The sequence below is a fragment of the Hypanus sabinus genome, chromosome 23 (genome assembly GCF_030144855.1).
Source record: "Hypanus sabinus isolate sHypSab1 chromosome 23, sHypSab1.hap1, whole genome shotgun sequence".
Lineage (NCBI taxonomy): Eukaryota > Metazoa > Chordata > Chondrichthyes > Myliobatiformes > Dasyatidae > Hypanus > Hypanus sabinus.
Window position 1 is genome coordinate 62,570,419 of NC_082728.1, and position 20,006 is coordinate 62,590,424.

At 55.3% G+C, this 20,006-nt stretch overlaps 1 protein-coding gene across 4 annotated transcripts in view; it reads left to right on the forward strand.

Moving 5' to 3' along the window:
- acsf2 (acyl-CoA synthetase family member 2) overlaps positions 1-20,006 on the forward strand; it is a 980,331-nt gene that overhangs the window by 620,458 nt on the left and 339,867 nt on the right. For all 4 annotated transcript variants that reach the window (XM_059948994.1, XM_059948995.1, XM_059948996.1 and 1 more), the window contains one exon: positions 4,134-4,282. In XM_059948994.1, coding sequence (XP_059804977.1) covers positions 4,134-4,282 — 149 coding nt within the window. The remainder of the gene's footprint in view (positions 1-4,133; positions 4,283-20,006) is intronic.

A 20,006-nucleotide genomic window follows, 5' to 3' on the forward strand; every position in this document is an offset into this window, starting at 1 on the left:
AGACCTGTCTTCGTCTTCCTCGCACTAGCTGCTGTTGGAGGAAAGTGCTGGATTCTAGGAATCTACATTACAATGAGGTTGTGCTCTTTGAGGTTGATGTTGCACGTGCTTCTGGATTGTCATTCCCCTTTTTTCTGTTTTTGAGTGGTTTGACCAGGTCAGTCGATGTGTACAGGGGCACAGAATGGTTCTGCAGCCTCTGGACTCCAGGTTTCATGTCCGAGGTTCTATCTGCTATGTGCTTGCTTATTGCCATTTGCACAATTGTTCTTTTTTCTCACGATGTTTTCTTGAGGGGCTTCCACGGTGTTTCTTTGTTTCATGTTTGCCTGCGGGATAACAGATCTCAGTTGTACGCCGTAGACGTACTTTGATAATCAGTGTACTTTGAATTTTTTATGCCTCTCCTCCAGCATTGTGCCTTAGGCCATGTGCTTTGTTCTGTCCAACTCAGACTGGTTCAACCATTCTAACCAGTCAGCCAGTCACTGGGACCAGGCAACCAGAGAACAGGCATCTTACATAATAAAGAGTAGAAAACTCATTGTGTCCATGTTCAGTTTCTCTGATTAAGTTGTCCTGGAGCAAGAATCTATTCAAATGGTTCACAAAATGGCTGCCTCCATTCCTGCAACCTCAAGACAGGAACAAAGACTTTTGCTTTGTCTGTTTCCACCATTCCTGTTCACTGGTTTGCAGATTTTAGTTCTTTCTGGCCATCAAAGCTAAAATAAATAGGTGGAGTTCTAGATAGAATGGAACATTATGAAAAATTAAAGGGAGATTTTGATCAGCTGCCTATGTGGGCTGTTGATTGGCAAATGGCTTTCAATGTAGATAAGTGATACATTTTGAGAGATCAAACCAGGGTAGGATGTGTGGTGAATGATCGGGAGTATTGTGAATGCCAGGATTGCAAGTGCATAGCTGGCAGAAAATGATGGCAGCAGAAGGCAGGTAAGGTGCTGAAAGAGGCATTTGGCATGCTGGCCTCCATCGAATATAGAAGCTGGGGAGTTATGATGCACCTTTTTAATGTGTTGAGGGAACCACACTTGGAATATTTTATATAGATTTGGTCATCATAGTTAAGATGTTATTAGACATATAAGAGTCCAGAAAATATTCAGCAGGATGTTGCCTGGACCCAAGGGCCTGAGTTACTAGGACAGGTTCCGGAGACTAGGACTGTATTCCTTGGAATGTGGAGATTGAAGGGTGACCTGATAGAGGAGTATAAGATCATGAGGGCCCTGGACTGGGTGAAAGCACAGTCTTTTTATCCGCAGGAAGAAGATGATAAAATTAGGAAGGCAGATAGTTAAGATCAGAGGCAAGAGGTTTAACAAGAACATTGAGGACAGCTTCTTCAAGCAAAGGTCAGTGCATAGTTGGAATGAGCTGCTGAATTAGTGTTTGATGCAGGCTCGTTAGCAACAGTTAAAAGTCATCTAATTGCTTATAGAGGACCTTGGATCAAATGTAGATGGATGGGACTAACTTGCTGGGCAACAGTTGGCATGGAGGAGTTGGGCTGAAGGGTTGTATGACTCTGACTCTATAACGGTTCCTGAATGTAAAGGTTCTGCTTTATCTGAGTGGTTTCATTCTCCTTCCCCGGATGATCCTTATGATACAGTACATCCTAATGCTTCCAGCTCCGTTTCCGCATCTAATAAACACTTCATTTTTGAAACCTGCTGTTCATTTTACAGCTAATTCAACCAGTCCAGCAACATTTAATCGTAAATGGCTGTTTTAGATAGTCATTGAGCCTACCAGGGGATCAGTTGTACTGGACTGGGCATTCAGTAAGGAACCAGAGGTGATTAGGGAGCTTAAGATGAAGGGAGACAGTAATCACAATATGATTGAGTTCTGCTTGAAATTTGATAGGGGGAAAGTAAAATCTGATGAAGCAGTATTTCAGTGGAGTAAAGGAAATTACAGTGATATGAGAGAGGAGCTGGCCAAGGTAAATTGGAAGGAGATGCTGACAGGGATGTCAGCAGAGCAGCAATGGTGTGAGTTTCTGGGAAAAATGAGGCAGGTGCAGAATAGATGTATTCCAAAAAAAGAAATTCTCAAATGGCAAAATAGTACAACCATGGGTGACAAGGGAAAGCTAATGTAAAAGCAAAAGAGAGGGCATACAATACGGCAAAAAAGTGGGAAGATAGAGGATTAGGAAGCTTATACAAACCGACAGAAAGCAACTAAAAAAATCATTAGGAAGGAAAAGATGAAATATGAAGCAAGCTAGCAAACAGTATTAAGGTCAATAGAAAAAGCTTTTTCAAGTATATAAAAATTTTTGCATCAGTTGTCACTGTGGAAGACACGAGCAGCGTGCCTGATGTTGAAGGGAGTAAAGGAAGAGAAGTGGGTGCAGTTACTATTACAAGGGAGAAGATGCTCAAAAAGCTGAAAGACCTAAAGGCGCATAAGTCACCCGGACCAGATGAACTGCACCCTAGGGTTCTGAACGAGGTAGTGGGAGAGATTGTGGAGGCAATAGGAATGATCTTTCAAGAATCATTGGACTCTGGAATGGTTGTACTGGAACTGGAAAATTGCAAATGTCACTCCACTCTTTATGAAAGGAGGAAGGCAGCAGAAAGGAAACTATAGACAAGTTAGCTTGACCCCAGTGGCTGGGAAGATGTTGGAGTCAATTGTTAAGGATGAGGTGATGGAGTACTTGGTGACACAGGACAAGATAGGACAAATCAGCATGGTTTCCTTCAGGGAAAATCCTGCCTGACGAACCTGTCGGAATTCTTTGAGGAGTTTACAAGTAGTATAGATAAAGGAGATGTAGTGGATGTTGTATATTTGGATTTTCAGAAAGCCTTTGACAAGGTGCCACACATGAGGCTGCTTACCAAGTTAGCCCTTGGCATTACAGGAGAGTTACTGGCATGGTTAGACCATTGACTGTTTGGTAGGAGGCAGCGAGTGGGAATAAAAGGATCCTTTTCTGGTTGGCTGCCAGTGACTAGTGATGTTCTTCAGGGGTTGGGATTGGGACTGCTTCTTTTTATGTTGAACACCAATGATTTAGATGATGGAATAGATGGCTTTGTTGCCAAGTTTGCACATAATACAAAGTCTGATTGGGGAGGGGGCAGATAGAGTTGTGGAAACAGGAAGGTTTCAGAAGGACTTAGACAGATTAGGAGAATGGGCAAGAAAATGGCAAACAAAATACAATGTTGGAAAATGCATGGTCATGCACTTTGGTAGTAGAAATAAATGTGTGGACTATTTTCTAAATGGAGAGAAAATCCAGAAATCTGAGATGCAAAAGGACTTTGGAGTCCTTGTGCAGAACACCCTGAAGGTTAACTTGCAGGTAGAGTCAGTGGTGAGGAAGGCAAATGCCATGTTAGCATCCGTTTCAAGAGGTCTAGAAAACTCTTCAGTATTCATATCAAGGATGTGATGCTTTATAAGGCACTGGTGAGGCCTCACCTTGAGTATTGGGAACAGTTTTGGGCTCCTTATCTAAGAAAAGATGTGCTGGCTTTGGAGAGGGTTCAGAGGAGATTCACAAGGATGATTCTGGGAATTAAAAGGTTATCATATGAAAAATGTTTGACAGCTCTGGGTCTGTACTCACTGAAATTCAGAAGGATGAGGAGGGATCTCATTGAAACTTTTCAGATGTTGAAAGGCTTAGACAGAGTCGATGTGGAAAGGATGTTTCCCATGGTGGGGTGACTAGGACAAAATGGCACAGCCTCAGGATAGAGGGGCATCCATTTAAAACAGAGATGTGGAGAAATTTCAGTGGTGAATTTGTGGAATTGAGTAGCAAGGGGTTGTTGGGTGTTTTTAATGTGGAGATTGATAGGTTCTCGATTGGCCACAGCATCAAATGTTACAGGGAGAAGCCTGGGAGTGGGGCTGAGGAGAGATCATCCATGATTGAATGGCAGAGCAGACTCAATGAGCCAAAAGGCCTATTTCTGCTGCTATGTCTTACGGTCTTCTAGATCAATGTGTTGGGAAAATGGCATTTATCAAATCGTTACTCTGTGCTTCAGGTTTATTGTGATAACTGTTCTAGGTTCTAACTTCACAATGTGTACTACGAAATTCTCTCATTTTCTCTTCTGCTGGTGATTTAGGAAGCCCGGATCTGTGTGCCAGTCCCTCTCTGTCACATCTTTGGGAGTGTGGGAGCCTCTCTGATGATGGCCATTTATGGATGTCATCTCTGTTTTCCCTCTCCAAGTTTTGAGCCCCAAGCAGCCCTTGAGGCAGTTCCTAGTGAAAGGTAAGTGATTATACAGCAGTGGAGTTGTAGACGGAAGTACACAGGGGCCTGTGGTAATGCAGTATTGGCTGTTTCAGGTTGCCATCGGTGGGTCTTGTAGAGGTGCCACCATCGTAATGATCGCACGCAGACTCAATGTACGGCCAATGCGTGATCACCTATGGTCTCAACTTGTGTGTTCAGTGAAATAAAGCCCAAACCCCAAGTAAGGTCACCCTGCAATAGAGAACATATTGACAAACGGTTCAGCAAGAATGGTAACAGTGAGAGTGTTTGAGCAACTTGGTGCGACAGCAAACCTAAACAAGTGGTTTCACTACAGAACCATGTCACTCAGCCAAATGAAAACGTTTATGAAATCTTGTTCACATCCAGTCACAAATTACAGTGATCTATTAAACTGGAGGAGGTAGCTGCACATATATCCCATTCTTAGCACATCAGTGCAAAAGGGAGAGCTGAAGGATTAGACTGGATAATCCAGCTCCAGCATGATGGGCTGATGGGAATGTTTGACCCTACTTCCCTTCAACCATTCTATTCTTGAACCAACCAGCAAAACCACAGTCACTACACTTCGGCAACATAATGACTACTTTGCTGTAAAATAGACTTATTTTTCTTCTGAATGTGCTTTCTTGCAAAAATTGTGTGGAAGATGTGAAATTTATATTTCTCTTGTGAATGCTGCTCATCTTTTGCCCTTGACGCTGCTGAGAGTAAGTTTTTCATTGCACATGCATGCATGTACTTGTGAATAAGACAATGACCGTGACTTTGATCTGCTCCAATTTTCCCTAATAGAAAAGATTCAATGACCCTACACTCTCATCCAGGTCCCATATTCTTTGCCCTTCCCTGAGATGTGCTGGTCGTAGCCCTGAACATGCCTGGTGGTGGAACATTACCTCTCTGTGGAGGGGAATGGAGGAGTAGATAGTGTCAGTAAGGAGGCTGAGGTGAGGCAGGAAATGAAAGGGAGAGTCATGCAGGTCCATATTTCTGTGGTAGATAGTAATGGAATCATCTGTCACACTGGGGCCGCTGAAGGTGGACCCAAAAGCAAGACACAGACGCTGAACTGGACTGGACTAGAGTTAGGAACGGGACAGGAACACAGACCTGGGCTGGGATTTTGGCTAGGAAAGTGGGACCAGGACAAGGAACTGTGAACTAGGAGCCTGGGCTTCGACCCCAAGCCAGAGACTGGACAAGGAACCAGAACCTGGGTCTTGACTCGGGCTCAGACCCCGGAATTAAGCAAGAACATGACGTGGCTCCAGGACTAGGGGAGGCTTGGGTTCTTGGAGACCTGGCTACAGGACTAGGCGAGGCTTGGGTTCTTCGAGGTTTGGCTACAGGACTAGGCGAGGCTTGGGTTCTTCGAGGCCTGGCTACAGGACTAGGCGACGCTTGGGTTCTTCGAGGCCTGGCTACAGGACTAGGCGAGGCTTGGGTTCTTCGAGGCCTGGCTACAGGACTAGGCGAGGCTTGGGTTCTTTGAGGCCTGGCTACAGGACTAGGCGACGCTTGGGTTCTTGGAGGCCTGGCTGCAGGACTAGGCGAGGCTTGGGTTCTTGGAGGCCTGGCTGCAGGACTAGGCGAGGCTTGGGTTCTTCGAGGCCTGGCTACAGGACTAGGCGAGACTTGGGTTCTTCGAGGCCTGGCAACAGGTCTAGGCGAGGCTTGGGTTCTTCGAAGCCTGGCTACAGGACTAGGCGAGGCTTGGGTTCTTCGAGGTTTGGCTACAGTACTAGGCAAGGCTTGGGTTCTTCAAGGCCTGGCTACAGGACTAGGCGAGGCTTGGGTTCTTCGAGGCCTGGCTACAGGACTAGGAGAGGCTTGGGTTCTTCGAGGCCTGGCTACAGGACTAGGAGAGGCTTGGGTTCTTCGAGGCCTGGCTACAGGACTAGGCGAGGCTTGGGTTCATCGAGGCCTGGCTACAGGACTAGGCGAGACTTGGGTTCTTCGAGGCCTGGCTACAGGTCTAGGCGAGGCTTGGGTTCTTCGAGGCCTGGCTACAGGACTAGGCGAGGCTTGGGTTCTTCGAGGTTTGGCTACAGTACTAGGCAAGGCTTGGGTTCTTCGAGGCCTGGCTACAGGACTAGGCGAGGCTTGGGTTCTTCGAGGCCTGGCTACAGGACTAGGCGAGGCTTGGGTTCTTCGAGGCCTGGCTACAGGACTAGGCGAGACTTGGGTTCTTCGAGGCCTGGCTACAGGACTAGGCGAGGCTTGGGTTCTTCGAGGCCTGGCTACTGGACTAGGCGAGGCTTGGGTTCTTCGAGGCCTGGCTACAGGACTAGGCGAGACTTGGGTTCTTCGAGGCCTGGCTACAGGACTAGGCGAGGCTTGGGTTCTTCGAGGCCTGGCTACAGGACTAGGCGAGGCTTGGGTTCTTCGAGGCCTGGATACAGGACTAGGCAAGGCTTGGGTTCTTCGAGGCCTGGCTACAGGACTAGGCGAGGCTTGGGTTCTTCGAGGCCTGGCTACAGGACTAGGCGAGGCTTGGGTTCTTCGAGGCCTGGCTACAGGACTAGGCGAGGCTTGGGTTCTTCGAGGCCTGGCTACAGGACTAGGCGAGGCTTGGGTTCTTCGAGGCCTGGCTACAGGACTAGCCGAGGCTTGGGTTCTTCGAGGCCTGGATACAGGACTAGGCGAGACTTGGGTTCTTCGAGGCCTGGCTACAGGACTAGGCGAGGCTTGGGTTCTTCGAGGCCTGGCTACAGGACTAGGCGAGACTTGGGTTCTTCGAGGCCTGGCTACAGGACTAGGCGAGGCTTGGGTTCTTCGAGGCCTGGCTACAGGACTGGGCGAGGCTTGGGTTCTTCGAGGCCTGGCTGCAGGACTAGGCGAGGCTTGGTTTCTTCGAGACCTGGCTACAGGACTAGGCGAGCCTTGGGTTCTTCGAGGCCTGGCTACAGGACTAGGCAAGGCTTGGGTTCTTCGAGGCCTGGCTACAGGACTAGGAGAGGCTTGGGTTCTTCGAGGTTTGGCTGCAGGACTAGGCGAGGCTTGGGTTCTTCGAGGCCTGGCTACAGGACTAGGCGAGGCTTGGGTTCTTCGAGGCCTGGCTACAGGACTAGGCGAGACTTGGGTTCTTCGAGGCCTGGCTACAGGACTAGGCAAGGCTTGGGTTCTTCGAGGCCTGGCTACAGGACTAGGCGAGGCTTGGGTTCTTCGAGGCCTGGCTGCAGGACTAGGCGAGGCTTGGTTTCTTCGAGACCTGGCTACAGGACTAGGCGAGCCTTGGGTTCTTCGAGGCCTGGCTACAGGACTAGGCAAGGCTTGGGTTCTTCGAGGCCTGGCTACAGGACTAGGCGAGGCTTGGGTTCTTCGAGGTTTGGCTGCAGGACTAGGCGAGGCTTGGGTTCTTCGAGGCCTGGCTACAGGACCAGGTGAGGCTTGGGTTCTTCGAGGCCTGGCTACAGGACCAGGTGAGGCTTGGGTTCTTCGAGGCCTGGCTGCAGGACTAGGCGAGGCTTGGTTTCTTCGAGACCTGGCTACAGGACTAGGCGAGCCTTGGGTTCTTCGAGGCCTGGCTACAGGACTAGGCAAGGCTTGGGTTCTTCGAGGCCTGGCTACAGGACTAGGCGAGGCTTGGGTTCTTCGAGGTTTGGCTGCAGGACTAGGCGAGGCTTGGGTTCTTCGAGGCCTGGCTACAGGACCAGGTGAGGCTTGGGTTCTTCGAGGCCTGGCTACAGGACTAGGCGAGGCTTGGGTTCTTCGAGGCCTGGATACAGGACTAGGCGAGGCTTGGGTTCTTAGAGGCCTGGCTACAGTTCTAGGCGAGGCTTGGGTTCTTCGAGGCCTGGCTGCAGGACTAGGCGAGGCTTGGGTTCTTCGAGGTTTGGCTACAGTACTAGGCGAGGCTTGGGTTCTTCAAGACCTGGCTGCAGGACTAGGCGAGGCTTGGGTTATTCGAGGCCTGGCTACAGGACTAGGCGAGGCTTGGGTTCTTCGAGGTTTGGCTACAGTACTAGGCGAGGCTTGGGTTCTTCGAGGCCTGGCTACAGGACTAGGCGAGGCTTGGGTTCTTCGAGGTTTGGCTACAGTACTAGGCGAGGCTTAGGTTCTTCGAGGTTTGGCTACAGTACTAGGCGAGGCTTAGGTTCTTCGAGGTTTGGCTACAGGACTAGGCGAGGCTTGGGTTCTTCGAGGCCTGGCTACAGGACTAGGCGAGGCTTGGGTTCTTCAAGGCCTGGCTACAGGACTAGGCGAGGCTTGGGTTCTTCGAGGCCTGGCTACAGGACTAGGCGAGGCTTGGGTTCTTCGAGGCCTGGCTACAGGACTAGGCGAGGCTTGGGTTCTTCGAGGCCTGGCTACAGGACTAGGCGAGGCTTGGGTTCTTCGAGGCCTGGCTACAGGACTAGGCGAGGCTTGGGTTCTTCGAGGCCTGGCTACAGGACTAGGCGAGACTTGGGTTCTTCGAGGCCTGGCTACAGGACTAGGCGAGGCTTGGGTTCTTCGAGGCCTGGCTACAGGACTAGGCGAGGCTTGGTTTCTTCGAGACCTGGCTGCAGGACTAGGCAAGGCTTGGGTTCTTCGAGACCTGGCTACAGGACTAGGCGAGCTTTGGGTTCTTCGAGGCCTGGCTACAGGACTAGGCGAGGCTTGGGTTCTTCGAGGCCTGGCTACAGGACTAGGTGAGGCTTGGGTTCTTAGAGGCCTGGCTACAGGACCAGGCGAGGCTTGGGTTCTTCGAGGCCTGGCTACAGGACCAGGTGAGGCTTGGGTTCTTCGAGGCCTGGCTACAGGACTAGGCGAGGCTTGGGTTCTTCGAGGCCTGGCTACAGGACCAGGTGAGGCTTGGGTTCTTCGAGGCCTGGCTACAGGACTAGGCGAGGCTTGGGTTCTTCCAGGCCTGGCTACAGGACTAGGCGAGGCTTGGGTTATTTGAGGCCTGGCTGCAGGACTAGGCGAGGCTTGGGTTCTTCGAGGTTTGGCTACAGTACTAGGCGAGGCTTGGGTTCTTCAAGACCTGGCTGCAGGACTAGGCGAGGCTTGGGTTATTCGAGGCCTGGCTACTGGACTAGGCGAGGCTTGGGTTCTTCGAGGCCTGGATACAGGACTAGGCGAGACTTGGGTTCTTCGAGGCCTGGCTACAGGACTAGGCGAGGCTTGGGTTCTTCGAGGCCTGGCTACAGGACTAGGCGAGACTTGGGTTCTTCGAGGCCTGGCTACAGGACTAGGCGAGGCTTGGGTTCTTCGAAGCCTGGCTACAGGACTGGGCGAGGCTTGGGTTCTTCGAGGCCTGGCTGCAGGACTAGGCGAGGCTTGGTTTCTTCGAGACCTGGCTACAGGACTAGGCGAGCCTTGGGTTCTTCGAGGCCTGGCTACAGGACTAGGAGAGGCTTGGGTTCTTCGAGGTTTGGCTGCAGGACTAGGCGAGGCTTGGGTTCTTCGAGGCCTGGCTACAGGACTAGGCGAGGCTTGGGTTCTTCGAGGCCTGGCTACAGGACTAGGCGAGACTTGGGTTCTTCGAGGCCTGGCTACAGGACTAGGCGAGGCTTGGGTTCTTCGAGGCCTGGCTACAGGACTAGGCGAGGCTTGGGTTCTTCGAGGCCTGGCTGCAGGACTAGGCGAGGCTTGGTTTCTTCGAGACCTGGCTACAGGACTAGGCGAGCCTTGGGTTCTTCGAGGCCTGGCTACAGGACTAGGCAAGGCTTGGGTTCTTCGAGGCCTGGCTACAGGACTAGGCGAGGCTTGGGTTCTTCGAGGTTTGGCTGCAGGACTAGGCGAGGCTTGGGTTCTTCGAGGCCTGGCTACAGGACCAGGTGAGGCTTGGGTTCTTCGAGGCCTGACTACAGGACCAGGTGAGGCTTGGGTTCTTCGAGGCCTGGCTGCAGGACTAGGCGAGGCTTGGTTTCTTCGAGACCTGGCTACAGGACTAGGCGAGCCTTGGGTTCTTCGAGGCCTGGCTACAGGACTAGGCAAGGCTTGGGTTCTTCGAGGCCTGGCTACAGGACTAGGCGAGGCTTGGGTTCTTCGAGGTTTGGCTGCAGGACTAGGCGAGGCTTGGGTTCTTCGAGGCCTGGCTACAGGACCAGGTGAGGCTTGGGTTCTTCGAGGCCTGGCTACAGGACTAGGCGAGGCTTGGGTTCTTCGAGGCCTGGATACAGGACTAGGCGAGGCTTGGGTTCTTAGAGGCCTGGCTACAGTTCTAGGCGAGGCTTGGGTTCTTCGAGGCCTGGCTGCAGGACTAGGCGAGGCTTGGGTTCTTCGAGGTTTGGCTACAGTACTAGGCGAGGCTTGGGTTCTTCAAGACCTGGCTGCAGGACTAGGCGAGGCTTGGGTTATTCGAGGCCTGGCTACAGGACTAGGCGAGGCTTGGGTTCTTCGAGGCCTGGCTACAGGACTAGGCGAGGCTTGGGTTCTTCAAGGCCTGGCTACAGGACTAGGCGAGGCTTGGGTTCTTCGAGGCCTGGCTACAGGACTAGGCGAGGCTTGGGTTCTTCGAGGCCTGGCTACAGGACTAGGCGAGGCTTGGGTTCTTCGAGGCCTGGCTACAGGACTAGGCGAGGCTTGGGTTCTTCGAGGCCTGGCTACAGGACTAGGCGAGGCTTGGGTTCTTCGAGGCCTGGCTACAGGACTAGGCGAGACTTGGGTTCTTCGAGGCCTGGCTGCAGGACCAGGCGAGGCTTGGGTTCTTCGAGGCCTGGCTACAGGACTAGGCGAGGCTTGGTTTCTTCGAGACCTGGCTGCAGGACTAGGCAAGGCTTGGGTTCTTCGAGACCTGGCTACAGGACTAGGCGAGCCTTGGGTTCTTCGAGGCCTGGCTACAGGACTAGGCGAGGCTTGGGTTCTTCGAGGCCTGGCTACAGGACTAGGTGAGGCTTGGGTTCTTCGAGGCCTGGCTACAGGACCAGGCGAGGCTTGGGTTCTTCGAGGCCTGGCTACAGGACTAGGCGAGGCTTGGGTTCTTCGAGGCCTGGCTACAGGACTAGGCGAGGCTTGGGTTCTTCGAGGCCTGGCTACAGGACTAGGCAAGGCTTGGGTTCTTCGAGGCCTGGCTACAGGACCAGGTGAGGCTTGGGTTCTTCGAGGCCTGGCTACAGGACTAGGCGAGGCTTGGGTTCTTCGAGGCCTGGCTACAGGACCAGGTGAGGCTTGGGTTCTTCGAGGCCTGGCTACAGGACTAGGCGAGGCTTGGGTTCCTCCAGGCCTGGCTACAGGACTAGGCGAGGCTTGGGTTATTTGAGGCCTGGCTGCAGGACTAGGCGAGGCTTGGGTTCTTCGAGGTTTGGCTACAGTACTAGGCGAGGCTTGGTTTCTTCAAGACCTGGCTGCAGGACTAGGCGAGGCTTGGGTTATTCGAGGCCTGGCTGCAGGACTAGGCGAGGCTTGGGTTCTTCGAGGCCTGGCTACAGGACTAGGCGAGGCTTGGGTTCTTCGAGGCCTGGCTACAGGACTAGGCGAGACTTGGGTTCTTCGAGGCCTGGCTACAGGACTAGGCGAGGCTTGGGTTCTTCGAGGCCTGGCTACAGGACTAGGCGAGGCTTGGGTTCTTCGAGGCCTGGCTGCAGGACTAGGCGAGGCTTGGTTTCTTCGAGACCTGGCTACAGGACTAGGCGAGCCTTGGGTTCTTCGAGGCCTGGCTACAGGACTAGGCAAGGCTTGGGTTCTTCGAGGCCTGGCTACAGGACTAGGCGAGGCTTGGGTTCTTCAAGACCTGGCTGCAGGACTAGGCGAGGCTTGGGTTATTCGAGGCCTGGCTACTGGACTAGGCGAGGCTTGGGTTCTTCGAGGCATGGCTGCAGGTCTAGGCGAGGCTTGGTTTCTTCGAGACCTGGCTACAGGACTAGGCGAGGCTTGGGTTCTTCGAGGCCTGGCTACAGGACTAGGCGAGGCTTGGGTTCTTCGAGGTTTGGCTGCAGGACTAGGCGAGGCTTGGGTTCTTCGAGGCCTGGCTACAGGACCAGGTGAGGCTTGGGTTCTTCGAGGCCTGGCTACAGGACTAGGCGAGGCTTGGGTTCTTCAAGGCCTGGCTACAGGACTAGGAGAGGCTTGGGTTCTTCGAGGCCTGGCTACAGGTCTAGGCGAGGCTTGGGTTCTTCGAAGCCTGGCTACAGGACTAGGCGAGGCTTGGGTTCTTCGAGGTTTGGCTACAGTACTAGGCAAGGCTTGGGTTCTTCAAGGCCTGGCTACAGGACTAGGCGAGGCTTGGGTTCTTCGAGGCCTGGCTACAGGACTAGGAGAGGCTGGGGTTCTTCGAGGCCTGGCTACAGGACTAGGAGAGGCTTGGGTTCTTCGAGGCCTGGCTACAGGACTAGGCGAGGCTTGGGTTCATCGAGGCCTGGCTACAGGACTAGGCGAGACTTGGGTTCTTCGAGGCCTGGCTACAGGTCTAGGCGAGGCTTGGGTTCTTCGAGGCCTGGCTACAGGACTAGGCGAGGCTTGGGTTCTTCGAGGTTTGGCTACAGTACTAGGCAAGGCTTGGGTTCTTCAAGGCCTGGCTACAGGACTAGGCGAGGCTTGGGTTCTTCGAGGCCTGGCTACAGGACTAGGCGAGGCTTGGGTTCTTCGAGGCCTGGCTACAGGACTAGGCGAGACTTGGGTTCTTCGAGGCCTGGCTACAGGACTAGGCGAGGCTTGGGTTCTTCGAGGCCTGGCTACAGGACTAGGCGAGGCTTGGGTTCTTCGAGGCCTGGCTACAGGACTAGGCGAGACTTGGGTTCTTCGAGGCCTGGCTACAGGACTAGGCGAGGCTTGGGTTCTTCGAGGCCTGGCTACAGGACTAGGCGAGGCTTGGGTTCTTCGAGGCCTGGATACAGGACTAGGCGAGGCTTGGGTTCTTCGAGGCCTGGCTACAGGACTAGGCGAGGCTTGGGTTCTTCGAGGCCTGGCTACAGGACTAGGCGAGGCTTGGGTTCTTCGAGGCCTGGCTACAGGACTAGGCGAGGCTTGGGTTCTTCGAGGCCTGGCTACAGGACTAGGCGAGGCTTGGGTTCTTCGAGGCCTGGCTGCAGGACTAGGCAAGGCTTGGTTTCTTCGAGACCTGGCTACAGGACTAGGCGAGCCTTGGGTTCTTCGAGGCCTGGCTACAGGACTAGGCAAGGCTTGGGTTCTTCGAGGCCTGGCTACAGGACTAGGCGAGGCTTGGGTTCTTCGAGGCCTGGCTACAGGACTAGGTGAGGCTTGGGTTCTTCGAGGCCTGGCTACAGGACCAGGCGAGGCTTGGGTTCTTCGAGGCCTGGCTACAGGACCAGGTGAGGCTTGGGTTCTTCGAGGCCTGGCTACAGGACTAGGCGAGGCTTGGGTTCTTCGAGGCCTGGCTACAGGACCAGGTGAGGCTTGGGTTCTTCGAGGCCTGGCTACAGGACTAGGCGAGGCTTGGGTTCTTCCAGGCCTGGCTACAGGACTAGGCGAGGCTTGGGTTATTTGAGGCCTGGCTGCAGGACTAGGCGAGGCTTGGGTTCTTCGAGGTTTGGCTACAGTACTAGGCGAGGCTTGGGTTCTTCAAGACCTGGCTGCAGGACTAGGCGAGGCTTGGGTTATTCGAGGCCTGGCTACTGGACTAGGCGAGGCTTGGGTTCTTCGAGGCATGGCTGCAGGACTAGGCGAGGCTTGGTTTCTTCGAGACCTGGCTACAGGACTAGGCGAGGCTTGGGTTCTTCGAGGCCTGGCTACAGGACTAGGAGAGGCTTGGGTTCTTCGAGGTTTGGCTGCAGGACTAGGCGAGGCTTGGGTTCTTCGAGGCCTGGCTACAGGACCAGGTGAGGCTTGGGTTCTTCGAGGCCTGGCTACAGGACTAGGCGAGGCTTGGGTTCTTCGAGGCCTGGTTACAGGACTAGGCGAGGCTTGGGTTCTTCGAGGCCTGGCTACAGGACTAGGCGAGGCTTGGGATCTTCGAGGCCTGGCTACAGGACTAGGCGAGGCTTGGGTTCTTCGAGGCCTGGCTACAGGACCAGGTGAGGCTTGGGTTCTTCGAGGCCTGGCTACAGGACTAGGCGAGGCTTGGGTTCTTCGAGGCCTGGCTACAGGACCAGGTGAGGCTTGGGTTCTTCGAGGCCTGGCTACAGGACTAGGCGAGGCTTGGGTTCCTCCAGGCCTGACTACAGGACTAGGCGAGGCTTGGGTTATTTGAGGCCTGGCTGCAGGACTAGGCGAGGCTTGGGTTCTTCGAGGTTTGGCTACAGTACTAGGCGAGGCTTGGTTTCTTCAAGACCTGGCTGCAGGACTAGGCGAGGCTTGGGTTATTCGAGGCCTGGCTGCAGGACTAGGCGAGGCTGGGGTTCTTCGAGGCCTGGCTACAGGACTAGGCGAGGCTTGGGTTCTTCGAGGCCTGGCTACAGGACTAGGCGAGACTTGGGTTCTTCGAGGCCTGGCTACAGGACTAGGCGAGGCTTGGGTTCTTCGAGGCCTGGCTACAGGACTAGGCGAGGCTTGGGTTCTTCGAGGCCTGGCTGCAGGACTAGGCGAGGCTTGGTTTCTTCGAGACCTGGCTACAGGACTAGGCGAGCCTTGGGTTCTTCGAGGCCTGGCTACAGGACTAGGCAAGGCTTGGGTTCTTCGAGGCCTGGCTACAGGACTAGGCGAGGCTTGGGTTCTTCGAGGTTTGGCTGCAGGACTAGGCGAGGCTTGGGTTCTTCGAGGCCTGGCTGCAGGACCAGGTGAGGCTTGGGTTCTTCGAGGCCTGGCTACAGGACCAGGTGAGGCTTGGGTTCTTCGAGGCCTGGCTGCAGGACTAGGCGAGGCTTGGTTTCTTCGAGACCTGGCTACAGGACTAGGCGAGCCTTGGGTTCTTCGAGGCCTGGCTACAGGACTAGGCAAGGCTTGGGTTCTTCGAGGCCTGGCTACAGGACTAGGCGAGGCTTGGGTTCTTCGAGGTTTGGCTGCAGGACTAGGCGAGGCTTGGGTTCTTCGAGGCCTGGCTACAGGACCAGGTGAGGCTTGGGTTCTTCGAGGCCTGGCTACAGGACTAGGCGAGGCTTGGGTTCTTCGAGGCCTGGATACAGGACTAGGCGAGGCTTGGGTTCTTAGAGGCCTGGCTACAGTTCTAGGCGAGGCTTGGGTTCTTCGAGGCCTGGCTGCAGGACTAGGCGAGGCTTGGGTTCTTCGAGGTTTGGCTACAGTACTAGGCGAGGCTTGGGTTCTTCAAGACCTGGCTACAGGACTAGGCGAGGCTTGGGTTCTTCGAGGCCTGGCTACAGGACTAGGCGAGGCTTGGGTTCTTCGAGGCCTGGCTGCAGGACTAGGCGAGGCTTGGTTTCTTCGAGACCTGGCTACAGGACTAGGCGAGCCTTGGGTTCTTCGAGGCCTGGCTACAGGACTAGGCAAGGCTTGGGTTCTTCGAGGCCTGGCTACAGGACTAGGCGAGGCTTGGGTTCTTCGAGGTTTGGCTGCAGGACTAGGCGAGGCTTGGGTTCTTCGAGGCCTGGCTACAGGACCAGGTGAAGCTTGGGTTCTTCGAGGCCTGGCTACAGGACCAGGTGAGGCTTGGGTTCTTCGAGGCCTGGCTGCAGGACTAGGCGAGGCTTGATTTCTTCGAGACCTGGCTACAGGACTAGGCGAGCCTTGGGTTCTTCGAGGCCTGGCTACAGGACTAGGCAAGGCTTGGGTTCTTCGAGGCGTGGCTACAGGACTAGGCGAGGCTTGGGTTCTTCGAGGTTTGGCTGCAGGACTAGGCGAGGCTTGGGTTCTTCGAGGCCTGGCTACAGGACCAGGTGAGGCTTGGGTTCTTTGAGGCCTGGCTACAGGACTAGGCGAGGCTTGGGTTCTTCGAGGCCTGGATACAGGACTAGGCGAGGCTTGGGTTCTTAGAGGCCTGGCTACAGTTCTAGGCGAGGCTTGGGTTCTTCGAGGCCTGGCTGCAGGACTAGGCGAGGCTTGGGTTCTTCGAGGTTTGGCTACAGTACTAGGCGAGGCTTGGGTTCTTCAAGACCTGGCTGCAGGACTAGGCGAGGCTTGGGTTATTCGAGGCCTGGCTACAGGACTAGGCGAGGCTTGGGTTCTTCGAGGTTTGGCTACAGTACTAGGCGAGGCTTGGGTTCTTCGAGGCCTGGCTACAGGACTAGGCGAGGCTTGGGTTCTTCGAGGTTTGGCTACAGTACTAGGCGAGGCTTAGGTTCTTCGAGGTTTGGCTACAGTACTAGGCGAGGCTTAGGTTCTTCGAGGTTTGGCTACAGGACTAGGCGAGGCTTGGGTTCATCGAGGCCTGGCTACAGGACTAGGCGAGGCTTGGGTTCTTCAAGGCCTGGCTACAGGACTAGGCGAGGCTTGGGTTCTTCGAGGCCTGGCTACAGGACTAGGCGAGGCTTGGGTTCTTCGAGGCCTGGCTACAGGACTAGGCGAGGCTTGGGTTCTTCGAGGCCTGGCTACAGGACTAGGCGAGGCTTGGGTTCTTCGAGGCCTGGCTACAGGACTAGGCGAGGCTTGGGTTCTTCGAGGCCTGGCTACAGGACTAGGCGAGACTTGGGTTCTTCGAGGCCTGGCTACAGGACTAGGCGAGGCTTGGGTTCTTCGAGGCCTGGCTACAGGACTAGGCGAGGCTTGGGTTCTTCGAGGCCTGGCTGCAGGACTAGGCAAGGCTTGGTTTCTTCGAGACCTGGCTACAGGACTAGGCGAGCCTTGGGTTCTTCGAGGCCTGGCTACAGGACTAGGCAAGGCTTGGGTTCTTCGAGGCCTGGCTACAGGACTAGGTGAGGCTTGGGTTCTTCGAGGCCTGGCTACAGGACCAGGCGAGGCTTGGGTTCTTCGAGGCCTGGCTACAGGACCAGGTGAGGCTTGGGTTCTTCGAGGCCTGGCTACAGGACTAGGCGAGGCTTGGGTTCTTCGAGGCCTGGCTACAGGACCAGGTGAGGCTTGGGTTCTTCGAGGCCTGGCTACAGGACTAGGCGAGGCTTGGGTTCTTCCAGGCCTGGCTACAGGACTAGGCGAGGCTTGGGTTATTTGAGGCCTGGCTGCAGGACTAGGCGAGGCTTGGGTTCTTCGAGGTTTGGCTACAGTACTAGGCGAGGCTTGGGTTCTTCAAGACCTGGCTGCAGGACTAGGCGAGGCTTGGGTTATTCGAGGCCTGGCTACTGGACTAGGCGAGGCTTGGGTTCTTCGAGGTTTGGCTACAGTACTAGGCGAGGCTTGGGTTCTTCAAGACCTGGCTGCAGGACTAGGCGAGGCTTGGGTTATTCGAGGCCTGGCTACTGGACTAGGCGAGGCTTGGGTTCTTCGACGTTTGGCTGCAGGACTAGGCGAGGCTTGGGTTCTTCGAGGCCTGGCTACAGGACCAGGTGAGGCTTGGGTTCTTCGAGGCCTGGCTACAGGACTAGGCGAGGCTTGGGTTCTTCGAGGCCTGGATACAGGACTAGGCGAGGCTTGGGTTCTTCGAGGCCTGGCTACAGGACTAGGCGAGGCTTGGGTTCTTCGAGGCCTGGCTACAGGACTAGGCGAGGCTTGGGTTCTTCGAGGCCTGGCTACAGGACCAGGTGAGGCTTGGGTTCTTCGAGGCCTGGCTACAGGACTAGGCGAGGCTTGGGTTCTTCGAGGCCTGGCTACAGGACCAGGTGAGGCTTGGGTTCTTCGAGGCCTGGCTACAGGACTAGGCGAGGCTTGGGTTCTTCGAGGCCTGGCTGCAGGACTAGGCGAGGCTTGGTTTCTTCGAGACCTGGCTACAGGACTAGGCGAGCCTTGGGTTCTTCGAGGCCTGGCTACAGGACTAGGCAAGGCTTGGGTTCTTCGAGGCCTGGCTACAGGACTAGGCGAGGCTTGGGTTCTTCAAGACCTGGCTGCAGGACTAGGCGAGGCTTGGGTTATTCGAGGCCTGGCTACTGGACTAGGCGAGGCTTGGGTTCTTCGAGGCATGGCTGCAGGACTAGGCGAGGCTTGGTTTCTTCGAGACCTGGCTACAGGACTAGGCGAGGCTTGGGTTCTTCTAGGCCTGGCTACAGGACTAGGCGAGGCTTGGGTTCTTCGAGGTTTGGCTGCAGGACTAGGCGAGGCTTGGGTTCTTCGAGGCCTGGCTACAGGACCAGGTGAGGCTTGGGTTTTTCGAGGCCTGGCTACAGGACTAGGCGAGGCTTGGGTTCTTCAAGGCCTGGCTACAGGACTAGGAGAGGCTTGGGTTCTTCGAGGCCTGGCTACAGGTCTAGGCGAGGCTTTGGTTCTTCGAAGCCTGGCTACAGGACTAGGCGAGGCTTGGGTTCTTCGAGGTTTGGCTACAGTACTAGGCAAGGCTTGGGTTCTTCAAGGCCTGGCTACAGGACTAGGCGAGGCTTGGGTTCTTCGAGGCCTGGCTACAGGACTAGGAGAGGCTGGGGTTCTTCGAGGCCTGGCTACAGGACTAGGAGAGGCTTGGGTTCTTCGAGGCCTGGCTACAGGACTAGGCGAGGCTTGGGTTCATCGAGGCCTGGCTACAGGACTAGGCGAGACTTGGGTTCTTCGAGGCCTGGCTACAGGTCTAGGCGAGGCTTGGGTTCTTCGAGGCCTGGCTACAGGACTAGGCGAGGCTTGGGTTCTTCGAGGTTTGGCTACAGTACTAGGCAAGGCTTGGGTTCTTCAAGGCCTGGCTACAGGACTAGGCGAGGCTTGGGTTCTTCGAGGCCTGGCTACAGGACTAGGCGAGGCTTGGGTTCTTCGAGGCCTGGCTACAGGACTAGGCGAGACTTGGGTTCTTCGAGGCCTGGCTACAGGACTAGGCGAGGCTTGGGTTCTTCGAGGCCTGGCTACAGGACTAGGCGAGGCTTGGGTTCTTCGAGGCCTGGCTACAGGACTAGGCGAGACTTGGGTTCTTCGAGGCCTGGCTACAGGACTAGGCGAGGCTTGGGTTCTTCGAGGCCTGGATACAGGACTAGGCGAGGCTTGGGTTCTTCGAGGCCTGGATACAGGACTAGGCGAGGCTTGGGTTCTTCGAGGCCTGGCTACAGGACTAGGCGAGGCTTGGGTTCTTCGAGGCCTGGCTACAGGACTAGGCGAGGCTTGGGTTCTTCGAGGCCTGGCTACAGGACTAGGCGAGGCTTGGGTTCTTCGAGGCCTGGCTACAGGACTAGGCGAGGCTTGGGTTCTTCGAGGCCTGGCTACAGGACTAGCCGAGGCTTGGGTTCTTCGAGGCCTGGATACAGGACTAGGCGAGGCTTGGGTTCTTCGAGGCCTGGCTACAGGACTAGGCGAGGCTTGGGTTCTTCGAGGCCTGGCTACAGGACTAGGCGAGACTTGGGTTCTTCGAGGCCTGGCTACAGGACTAGGCGAGGCTTGGGTTCTTCGAGACCTGGCTACAGGACTGGGCGAGGCTTGGGTTCTTCGAGGCCTGGCTGCAGGACTAGGCGAGGCTTGGTTTCTTCGAGACCTGGCTACAGGACTAGGCGAGCCTTGGGTTCTTCGAGGCCTGGCTACAGGACTAGGCAAGGCTTGGGTTCTTCGAGGCCTGGCTACAGGACTAGGAGAGGCTTGGGTTCTTCGAGGTTTGGCTGCAGGACTAGGCGAGGCTTGGGTTCTTCGAGGCCTGGCTACAGGACCAGGTGAGGCTTGGGTTCTTCGAGGCCTGGCTACAGGACTAGGCGAGGCTTGGGTTCTTCGAGGCCTGGCTACAGGACTAGGCGAGACTTGGGTTCTTCGAGGCCTGGCTACAGGACTAGGCGAGGCTTGGGTTCTTCGAGGCCTGGCTACAGGACTAGGCGAGGCTTGGGTTCTTCGAGGCCTGGCTGCAGGACTAGGCGAGGCTTGGTTTCTTCGAGACCTGGCTACAGGACTAGGCGAGCCTTGGGTTCTTCGAGGCCTGGCTACAGGACTAGGCAAG